This window comes from Microtus ochrogaster, unplaced genomic scaffold (assembly GCF_000317375.1).
Source record: "Microtus ochrogaster isolate Prairie Vole_2 unplaced genomic scaffold, MicOch1.0 UNK69, whole genome shotgun sequence".
Lineage (NCBI taxonomy): Eukaryota > Metazoa > Chordata > Mammalia > Rodentia > Cricetidae > Microtus > Microtus ochrogaster.
Genome location: NW_004949167.1, coordinates 2,021,096 through 2,031,941, shown reverse-complemented (window position 1 = coordinate 2,031,941; position 10,846 = coordinate 2,021,096). Strand labels below are relative to the sequence as shown.

The window sequence follows — 10,846 nt, the reverse complement described above, 5'->3', positions numbered from 1 at the left end:
TGCAACTGTGGAAAGTTCCAGGGCTGATGAAATGGCAAGAGATCACCACGCAGAACTCTAAAATGGAAAAATCTGAACCTGCCAAGTGTGGTGGCGCACGCCTTTAATCCCAGCATAGGGAGGCAGAGGCAGGCGGATCTCTGTGAGTTTGAGGACAGCCTGGTCTAGAAGAGCTAGTTCCAGGATAGCCAGGGCAAAAGAAAGGCCCTTTCTCAAAAACAAACAAACAAACTAAAAAACAAGTAAAATAAATAAAAGCCCAATCTTTCCAAGAAGCCTAATCAAAGACTAAACACGGGCTTCCCATCTCAGAGGAGCTTTGGGAGGGAAGGATGGAAAAAGCCCCTCATTCCTCACAGGCGGCTGCAGGACAAAGGGGTAGGGCCCTCACTATCTTAAGCAGCAATTCACGTCTGTCAAACTATGCACGCTCGTCAAACTAAAGGCAGTTTCAGAAATGGGAGGCGTACGGTTTAGCTGTTTTTCTTTAAAAGATACTGAAAAAATAGAACTCAACAAAAGGCACAAAGACAGGGAACAGCAGGTCCAGGAAATAATGTGACCAGCCTAGATGTGCTAAAACAGAGACCAAGTGATGGTTTATAGCTCTTGGGACCATTTGGAGTCCTGGCCTCCAGCTGTTCTTCCCTGCTAGAGATCTTTACTTTTCTTCTGATTTGAGCTACTGAAAGCTGTGTCAAAGTTGTTTACCAGCTCTGCTTCACGAGCACGAGTTGCCTTGGCCTTGAGGATCAGAGGATAAGGTTTTCAGCTGTTGGCCCACCTGACTGTTGGGTATATAAGCCTCCATGGTGCTACTGAAGAAAGGGCTTCTTACCAGGGACTAGAGGTCCACGTCTCTCTGTCTTTGTGTGTTTCAATCTCCAGTCCCTTGCCCAAAGCTCGAGAACTGTATGGTAGCGCATAGAGCGCAGACAGGCACTGTGCGCTGCATATGGCAGATCTGGGCTGTCACAGAAAAACTAAGGTGAATAACATGGCAGAGCACCGAGGAAAACTAAGGACAAAAGAAGGAAAATTAGACAAGTGGAGAAATGCAAGCTGAATGAACTGAGGAAGACCCAGCAGCTATGCCACTGGCTGTCTAATTGCACTATACTTCCTCTCAGGGGACTGGCTGTTGACAGGACCAGCTGGAAGGGCAAGGAAAAAGTGAGGTATAGGCTCAGCATGCAGCTACCAAAGAAAGGCAGGACTAATAGTCAGCAATATTATTTAATATGCAAACTTCTCAATCTTTTAGTCTCTGTTTTTGACCCAAGAATATCTTTTATAAGTTTAATTTATTTTAAAAAATTCTACAAAAAGAAAGACAAAAGCTCTGAGTGTTTTGCAGTCTGTACATTCGCCCTTTTCCTTGGTTCTTTAGAACGATTCTGCTCAGCGGGCTTTGCTCTTCATTTTCTGTCTTGTTCGTTTTCCTGGGCGCTTCTGCACAGACAAAACAAAAAATTCAAAGGTAGTCACATACTTCTTGGCCTTCTGTGCCAGCGTGAGAAGGAACCAAGAGGCGTAGATTTGGGGGTGAAAACACTGACTAGGCCCCCGCCTGAACCCCTCACTTACATTTGCCCCCTTTTTCCCAGGCTTCCTGGGGCCCTTGCCATGAGCCACCTTGGCTCGGAAGCTGGAGACATCGTCGTAGCTTTCACGAGTGTTCCATTTGGAGCCTTTCTTCTTTCCACCAAAACCAAACTTCTGGTTTTTGTACCGTCGTTTGGCACTGGGCCTGGAAAAGGGGGCCCCACAGATTACTGCACTATAACCCTGACTGATAAGCCTTATGGCCTTTCTGCGTAGATCTTAGGCACCACTGTTGCAGGTCTCTTCTCAGCCTTACATTCACTCTACAAACCACCCAGGCAAACTCATCTGATAATGAAGTAACTCCAGAGAAGGAAAACTAACAGAGAAAATCCAGAAAGGGATCTAAAAACACCACTCAGCTTCCAGTTTCCACTGGCATCCTATCTAACTCAATCCTGCTAGCTCACTCAGCCTCAGTTGTCTCTATTTCTCTGGAGGGCAAAATCAGTGAGCATTCAAATGTAACAAACTTGAAAACCTGTCAAATTCAGCTTAGCCAAGCACCATACCTCCCCTCCTGGGCTTATTCCAGCTGCTCTAGAGATGCCAAGTTGGGACTGGTGTCTCCTACTATCTGCCCAGCACCCTGCTCTTCTGACATCTTAACCAGCCCTCACCCCACTTTTCTTCCTTGCACATAGCACTTTCGAGGGACTGCCACTACTCACTGAGGCTTCTGCACTATCACTTATGTTTCCACTTCCCTGACTGCCGTTTATTTACACACACACACACACACACACAACCTGTTCCCTTCTCAAAATGGGAGTGTGATCTGCTCATGAGTGAGTCAAACCAGTATCTGCCCCCTAATGCCAACAGGACGAAGGCTCCCTGGCTCCTGGCCTCACAGTGTTTTCTAGTGAGGGCAACACAGGCTACTCCTCACATGCAACCCACTGGCTCTCATCCCTGTGCCTCTGCTCATGCTGGTTCTTTCCTCCTGAAACACTTCTCTCCCACTTTCCTGTTCAGACATTCGTGTCCTTCACACTAGGCTCAGGTGGGGCAGTCCCCGTTAGGAAGCCATCCCCAGACTGTGCCAGGACGTTAAAATGTGCTTCCACATTAATCCCCTGACATATATGGAAATCATCACCCCGGGGCCTGCGCCCACCAGGGCAGAAAGTGAGATTGACAAGAGGAACAGTGAACCCTGCCCCTTTAGGTCTTCATAGCCCTGGGGCACAAACCATGGCCTCAGTAAACAAAGCAACTACAAGGCTGGAAGCCTCCCTCCTAAAAAATGGCTGAACTCCCCACCATCACTGAGGGTCTTGTAGTAAAACAGCCATTTGATGCTCATTTCAAATGATCCAGATACCAACCCCCCTTCAAACACTACTGTAGTAGCCACAGGCCCGTCCCATGGGATCAAACTCACTGTGCCTTGAGCATTGGCACGCTACACTGGAGGCCGTCCCTGGGGAGCTCCATCACTGGACTGACTGTTAGCCATCACAAGACAAACCAAACTGAAAGCCCTTACCCTTTACTCATCTGCTGGCTCTTGGCTCTGGCCTTTGTACTGCGTTCAGCAGGCTTCTGATCCCCCTCAAGGAAATCCAGCTTATCAGAGAAGCCTGGGAAGGAAGAAGCATTTCCATCAGCACCACTGTATTTCTAGGAAATATGTCTTAAAGAGCACACCTCAGTCCCCACACCATTTCCCAAGCCTAAGCCCCGTAGATCGAAAGCAAGATGACTACAGAGCACTAAATTACACTATACTCCCTTAGTTCTAAGGTACCCAATACCCAGGCTGCCCTATACCCACAGCAGACACACTGACCTTTCTGGTATTTCTTGATAGCATTCATCATGTGTTTTTTCTCCTGCTGTCTCTTCTGCAGGACCTCAGTCTGTACCTGTAAGATAGACACAAAGTCAGTCATGCATCCCAAACCACAACCCCAAAGGTTATCTATCCATCAGCTCATCTGCTGCTACTATACTGTGTTGGGTGCACCATAGTGTCCCATGGTGCCAGTGAACCTGCACTCAGGGATACCAGCAGAAACACTTCGCCAGTAAGGCCCACAGGACCAAACACACACAGGGCCGGAACCAAATCGGACCACAGCAACCTGCCCTAGCATTCCTGGCCTTGTCCTATCTGTGCAGGTGTTCTTTCTTACCTTCTTTCCGTATTTCCTAAGCGCTCGAAGTTGCTTGGCCTTTTCAGATTTCTCCATGGCAGCCTGCTTAGTCTGCAGCTTCTGTCGAATCTAAAACACAGGATGCTGTCAGGCACTATACGGAGCACACTGGACCAAGACTCCGGGGTTCCATTAACTCTGAAAGCTGTGGAACTTCCCTAGTTTCCCACATACAGACAATATTGCCCCAAAGCTGAATCTTTATCAAGGCACCAAAAGTGTCAGGGCACAGCCAGAGCTTAAAAGCAGCCCTGCCTCAGCATGCTTGTTCTATTACACAAAGCCACCTGCTTGTCACACGAGACCTGTCTCTCCCAGCCCTGTTTACAGATTAAGGCTAAACCTAAATGCCCTCTTCTAACAGGCCAGGTATATAACAAACTCCTGCACACTGACCCGTGCCTCCCCCATCAAACACATATATTTTACTGAAAGCTTAAGTCATCGGAGTGGCTATCAGGTGTAGCTGGGCTTGTCTCGGGGTTAGCTTCTGGGGGTACCACCTAGAATTCTCTGAGATGAAGACTGAGGCCAAGGGAACAATCTAAATACATCCTAGATGCGACATCAGGAAGTTTTTTCCTCCCAAAGTTAAGTGAAGATCAAGTCCCCCAACTCGAAACGACACTATATCTGAGTCATATATCTACCCCTCACTTTCTAGAAAACGGAGACCCAGAGAAGAAAAACCTGTCTACAAGCTGTAGTGTTTTCTTTGGCAAAGTGGGCCCAGAACTACAAGACTGCTGTATCTATACACCATGCCACCAAGCCTGCCAGGGAGAAAATACGCAAGTCTTCTTTACTACAGGGACCACGCTTCTTCCAGCTCTTCTCTCCCTACTGTATCTAAGGGACGGACTGGCATGCCTCTGAGGCAGGGACTCACACAGAAATACTGAAAACAGCCAGCACAAATCCTCTTTAAAGACGACAGCAAATGAGCCAGCTGAACAGACATACTTCACGGTGAAGCCTTGGCTTTTCAGAAGGAAAAGTTGCCTGTCTCTCTTACCTTTTGCATCTGCTGATCTGACTTGGCCATTTCTGCAAAATAATCGGTGGGCCGCTTGGTGGGGACTTGGAGCTGATGGAGCCGGGGTAATACTGCGAGCACTGCAGCCTGGGCCTGGCGGTAGCTGAGATTGCAGAAAGGTGTGAAATAAAGGGTCTTACTGCCTCGCAGGAGTTGACCAGACTATCAACATCCCACCGGCACTAGCAAGACAAAACAAAAACTGCAATAAAACTCCACTAATTCCCAATTCCATATATAAGAGACATCTCACTTTTCACTGGCTTTTAAGGGGAAATGCTTCTAAAAGTAAATCAGTTGTTTAAAACGATGATCTTATTAAAGGTACATTAGCACACAAACCGAACTCTTTCCCAACCTGTACTGAAAGTCCACTCGCAACCTCCCCTAGGCAGTCTGTTCTAATGACTGGATGCACCCACACTAACTTGAAATGAATTATTTTGAAATATCCCTCAAGCAGGGTGCTGGTTCAATGAAGACGAGGGAGTGGTCACTCAAGCAGGAGGAACCCTAGCTCCACCCTCAGGTTCGTGCTAACTCCTCGGTGCCTCTGAGGGTGCAGCCATACCGTAATGTTCCCCTTCCCGTGATTCTCTAATCTCAAAGGACCCAGAACAAGACGTACAAACTCATCTCCCTCTTGAAGTCGTCTTCTGGGTTAACATCTTTCTTCTGGTCCTTGTTCTCGGGTGTTGGCTGAGTTTCATTGACTTCCGGCACTGGACCCAGGGTCACGTCGAGCCTTTCAACCCACTCCAGATCCCGTTTGAATTCGGCCAAACACTGTTTCAGACCATTCTAGGTAAGTCAGATACAGTGCCCATGAGAACCCAGAGTTTGTCTCTCTCGAGCCCAAAGTGCTAAGCTCAAATACCAGCACAGGAAGCCGCACCGCCTGTTCAAGGCGCAGGCAGAGTGCATCTTTCTCACAAGAACCCGTTTCCCACGGAGTACGGCGCCTGTGCACATCAAGGACCCCGACCCGCTAGCGAGCTCACCACATCATTCACCGCTTTCTTCGGCTTCTCGAGCACAACATTGAGGCCTGGCTTCAGGAGTCCGCGGGAAAACGCATCCTGCAACTACAGACCCGAGCGCGTCAGTACCAAAGAGCTCGGGTTCCCGTTCCACGTCCCGCCCCGCGAGCCCCGCTGCCGCCTACCTCCTGGTCTGAGACCAGGGACTCCTCCGACTCCGAGTCCGAGAGCGGAGGGGTGTCCATCTCGCGACCTCCCGCCCCACGGGGTGCGCCCGCCGCTCCACGTGCCCTGAAGAAGCAAGTACCAGAGCCAGCAACTTCTCCACTAGCCTCTGGCTTTTCGACCCGGACTTCCGCTTCCGGGTGCAGAGCCCCGTTCCGGTTTCTCGTTGCTATAGGAACTGCTCCGGCGTTTGGGCGTGCCCGGGTTGCGCCGGAACTTTAGTAGGAGTACCTGTAGATCTCTGCGTGGTCTGGTAACCCAGAGTCGTGAAGAGAGGTGAGGCGTTTCTCTGGGGTCCTCCGAAGATCCTGGGGTCGCTGAGAGCGCAAGAGAGAAAGGCAAAGCGCGGGAGGAGCCGCGGGGGTAGGGCGACAAGGAGAGGGGCCTGGGGGCGGAGCATGGAGGGGTGAGGTGGGGTCAGAAGGGGCGGGCCCAAGGCCGAGTCCACTGGGGCGGGGCCGTGGGCGGGGCGGGACATGTCACGTGCTTCTCCACGCTCACCGACTTGCTGCTTCTTCTTCAGCAGTAATCTTTGACAGGTACCATGTCCACCGTGGTAGCTCAGGCGCTGCATGTTTTTGGTCTTCGGTCTCACGTGGCCAACAATATCTTCTTCTTCGATGAACAGATCATTATATTTCCTTCAGGAAATCACTGTGTGAAGTACAATCTGGATCAGAAATGGCAAAAATTCATTCCAGGTAAAAAAAAAAAAAAAAAAAAAACCTCCCCACCCTGCCACATATATGAAAGGCATGTGCTACACAGAACCGTACAAACTCAACGATTAAGAAGGTCTTTTTGCCGGCTGTGGTGGCGCACGCCGGTAGGATTTGCTGAAGGAGGCAGAGGCTGGAGGATCACGAGTTCGAGGCCAGTTTGGGCTACACGGAAAAAAAAAAAAGGTCTTCTTTTTGACAACTAGGATGTGCATGTAGTTTTATAAATGTGGACAAAATAAATGTCAATTTGCACTGTTTGAATATAGATTAACCTGACACATGTAGTCAACATGACATGCAAAATAACGCTAATTTTAAAAGCATTTTTTCGCTGTGGCTTGATAGAAGAGTTACTTTAAACAGTGTTTTTCTTGTGCTCTCTGAAGTTTTGGGCTTGTCTTCACCAGAACCCCTTGTTGGGTCTAACAGTCCAAGAGTGCACCATCTTCATTGAACCCTTGTATGATGGTGACACTGGAGATTTTATCCTAAGTCCTTTGTTCTTTTGTTCTTTTTTTTTTCCCAAGGCAGGGTTTCTCTGTAGCTTTGGAGCCTGTCCTGAAACTAGCTCTTGTAGCCCAGACTGGTCTCTAACTCACAGAGATCCGCCTGCCTCTGCCTCCCGAGTGCTGGGATTAAAGGCGTGCGCCACCACCGCCCGGCCTTGTTCTTTTGTTCTAAGGAACAAATAATCTTCCTTAGAACCCGACTCCTGTTTTTGTTTACGTTGGTCCAATCAATCATATTCATGACAGTTCCCCTACTTTTTTTGCATTGACCATTTTTATTTCTTCATGTGCAAATATAAACACCACAATCGTTAATGAATTGCTATTCCACTAAGACCTGCGCACCCAGGCACCCGGGATTAGCCAGTTCCAGGGTTTCTCCATTGCTTTTCTCTCAACCCACCCCTCCCTACTAGCCAGCCCATCTCAGGTCATGCATATGCCACACTGGGTCTTGCATTTACCACATATCTATGTAACCTTATACAAGCTATGCTTTTGTTTTCACGGTTTTCCCATTTTAGACAAATGGAATTATAATCTGTCTGTGTGTTCTGTTGCTAGCATTTCTTGTTCAGCTTCATGCTTCTGTGAGTCATGCATCTTGACACATAGAACTGAGCCATTTTGTTGTGGTATAGTCTTCCAGTGGGGATTACAGACACACACACACACACACACACACACACACACACGCTTATATGGCCGTCTAGATTTGAGGGGCCTGTGGTAAACAAGAGTTATTTGCTATTAGAAACACACCACCATTAACCATTCTTGCATTCACACATATCTGCAAAGATTTTTCAGGACACACGGCCAGAACTAACATTGCTGAGAAATGTGATCATATTGGTTTATATTCCTACTAGCAATGCATAAAGGTCCCTATTACCTCAGCCTCACCAACTCTTGCTATTGTTCAACTTACTAATTTATGTGTGTGTGTGAGAGAGATCCTAATGATCAAAAAAGGGATCTTGTTTTAGCTTTCATGTCTGTATTGCTAATTAAGATGGGTATCTTTACACATGTTTATGGACTATTCAATTTATGTTAAATGGCTTTTATCTATTTTTAACTTTTAAATAATTTTTTATAATTTTTCTATTGTTTTTGTCAGTTTTGTTTGGGGGTAGCTCTCTTCATATATTCTTTATATATTTTGTATGCTAATCATTTTTCAGATACATGTGTTAGAAATAATTCTTTTCTGCAGCCTGTGCTTTTTTTTCTCCTGTGGTATCTTGGGATGAAGAATAATTCTTAGTTTTTGTTTGTTTGGTTGACTGGTTTGATTTGGTTTTTTCAAGACAATGTTTCTCTGTGTAACAGCCCTAGCTATGCTGGAACTCACTTTGTAAACTAGGAGATCTCAAACTCACAGAGATCTACCTGTCTCTGCCTCCCAAGGCTGGGATTAAAGGCATGCGCCACCATTGCCGGGCAGTAATTCTTAGTTTCAATGAGATAAGAGTGGTCCACACCTTTAATCCCAGCACTCAGGAGGCAGAAGCAGAAGAATCTCTGAGTTTGAGGCCAAACTACAGAGTGAGTTTCAGGACATCCAGAGCTGTTACACAAAGAAACTGTTTCAACTCCTTCCCCCCAAAAAATAAATTATCAAACACCATGTAAACATTATATAAGAATAAACTATTAAATATAGTTGAGGGGCTGAGGACATAGCTAAGTGGTAAAGTACTTGCCAGCCATGTGTGGGAACCTAAATTTGAACCCACATAAAGCCAGGAGTGATAGCACACATCTGTAATCCCATTGCTTCTGTGGAAAGGGGGAGATAGACACAGAAGATGGCACAGAAGCCTGTGGGCCAGCTCGCCTGACATGCACAGCAGTGAACAGCAAAGAGGCCCTGCCTCATACCCCAGGGTCCTCTGACCTCCACAAGTGTGCATGGCAAGCACACACACACACACACACACACACACACACACACACACAGAGGGAGGGAGGGAAGAAGGGAGGGAGGGAGGGAAGGAAGGAGATGCAGTTGACTTTATTATCTTTTATTCCAGTATGTTTGCCAGGCTATCACTAATTCTAGTAACTTCTCTGCAGATTCTGTGGGTACTGCATAGACAATCACATCACAATAATAATGGTTCCTTTATCTTGTGTCACTCTGCTGGGAAGCGGCTCCAAAGAGAGTTGAGTAGAAGCAATGAAAATGTTCATAGTCATCATGTTTCTGGCCATAAGAGAGAAAGCCAATTAATATTTCCTTATAAAGGATATTTGCTATGAGCAAATGTCACTGTCCTATATCGAGTTAAATGAATTCTTTTTTCCCTCAGTTTCCTGTGTTCTTGCTCTCAATGAACAGATAGTGGATTTCCTAGCATGTATTTTCTGTATTTAATATAGATCTTTGTATATGACTTACTAACATTAAACCAACCATCATTTTATACAGACAACATCTGTGTATATTTTCAAGTTTACCAGAATCTGGCTCTTGCTTGTTATAATTCATGTAGTCCAGTCAGGATCTTTCTCCATCTATATTTAGTGGTGATAAATGTAGAATGTGCTCAATTCTCCCAAGTTTTGGTTTCTTTGAGAATGTTTTATTTCATCTTTATTTAAGAAGATAGTTTGAGTGGGTATAGAATTTGGGGGTACAGGCTTTATTCCGTATTCTTTTAGCTTCTGCTTTATTATAGTAGTTAAGGAATTAGCAACTGGGCTCTGTTTCTGTGGATGCAGTCTTTCCCCTGGATGTTCGTAATGTCTTTGTCTGTGTGTGAGTGCACACATGTGCGTGTGTGCCCAACTTCCTGTGTTGTGTTCTCATTTCTTATTCACATAAGGGTCCTCTGGGATCTCACGCATCCTGCAGTGATTCCAGAGAACTTTAACAATTGCCTCTCCAGACGTCCTGTCTCTTCCATGCTTTCAGTTCCTTTGGGAACTTTCGACCATTTCAACTGAGTCCTCATGTTTTTTATACTCTTCCCTGGATTTCCCATTTCCTGGTCTCGCTCTGTCGCCTACGAGCTTCCTGAGCATTTTCTTCACTGTTTTGTTTTCAGCTGTATCCAACCCACTTCTTAGTGTGTCCAGAGATTGATTGATTGATTGATTGATTGATTGATTGATTGATTGATTGATATTTTCATGTATATGGGTGTTTTACCTCCATTTGTGTCTGTGTACTACATGTGTGCCATGCCTGTGGAAGTCAGTAGAGAGTGTCAGTCCTGTGGACCTGGAGTTATAGACGGTTGCGAGCTGCCATGTGGGTGCTGGGAATCAAATCCAGGTCCCCTGAAGAGCAGCAAGTGCTCTTAACCACTGAACCATCTTCCACTCTGTATCCAGAGATTTAAATTTCAGTTATTCTGTTAATGTTCATACATCCTGCCCTGACCGTTTTGCTTCTTAGAGCTTCATCTTGTGTTACCAAGAACCTCACCTCCACATGTGAGAATCCTCCCAGCCACAAGGTTCAAGGTCTTCCCACGCATCCTGTAAGTGGCTGCCCTGTAAGCATCCTTCAAGCCCAGGCAAAGGGCAGAGAAAGAAGAAGAGGACAAGACTGGCGATGATGCTGCCAGTAAGCTCAAAACCAGTCAGGCATGGC

The 10,846-nt window shown here is 46.5% G+C and overlaps 2 protein-coding genes across 2 annotated transcripts in view; one reads left to right on the top strand and one right to left on the bottom strand.

The window, feature by feature from the left end:
- Positions 1–1,218: 1,218 nt before the first annotated feature.
- Ebna1bp2 (EBNA1 binding protein 2) lies at positions 1,219–6,209 on the bottom strand. Its single transcript, XM_005370071.2, has 9 exons — positions 5,969–6,209; positions 5,805–5,888; positions 5,432–5,604; positions 4,783–4,906; positions 3,747–3,836; positions 3,401–3,476; positions 3,098–3,191; positions 1,588–1,750; positions 1,219–1,452 (listed from the first exon to the last, which is right to left on the bottom strand). Exons 1-9 carry the CDS (start codon positions 6,026–6,028, stop codon positions 1,402–1,404), a joined length of 915 nt encoding a protein of 304 aa, XP_005370128.1. The 5' UTR covers positions 6,029–6,209; the 3' UTR covers positions 1,219–1,401.
- A 13-nt stretch (positions 6,210–6,222) lies between these two features.
- The window catches only part of Cfap57 (cilia and flagella associated protein 57), a 66,462-nt gene continuing 61,838 nt past the window's right edge, over positions 6,223–10,846 (top strand). The window contains exons 1-2 of the mRNA XM_026777512.1: positions 6,223–6,284; positions 6,535–6,709. Of these exons, the coding sequence (XP_026633313.1) occupies positions 6,553–6,709 (157 nt within the window). The 5' untranslated portion in view covers positions 6,223–6,284; positions 6,535–6,552. The remainder of the gene's footprint in view (positions 6,285–6,534; positions 6,710–10,846) is intronic.

Coding starts and splice junctions, on each gene's coding strand:
- Ebna1bp2 (XM_005370071.2), bottom strand. CDS start 6,028: ATGGACACCCCTCCGCTCTCGGACTCGGAGTCGGAGGAGTCCCTGGTC. Junction 5,605..5,804: donor AGAAAGCGGTGAATGATGTG/GTGAGCTCGCTA, acceptor TGACTTACCTAG/AATGGTCTGAAACAGTGTTT. Junction 3,192..3,400: donor TATCAAGAAATACCAGAAAG/GTCAGTGTGTCT, acceptor CTTCCTTCCCAG/GCTTCTCTGATAAGCTGGAT.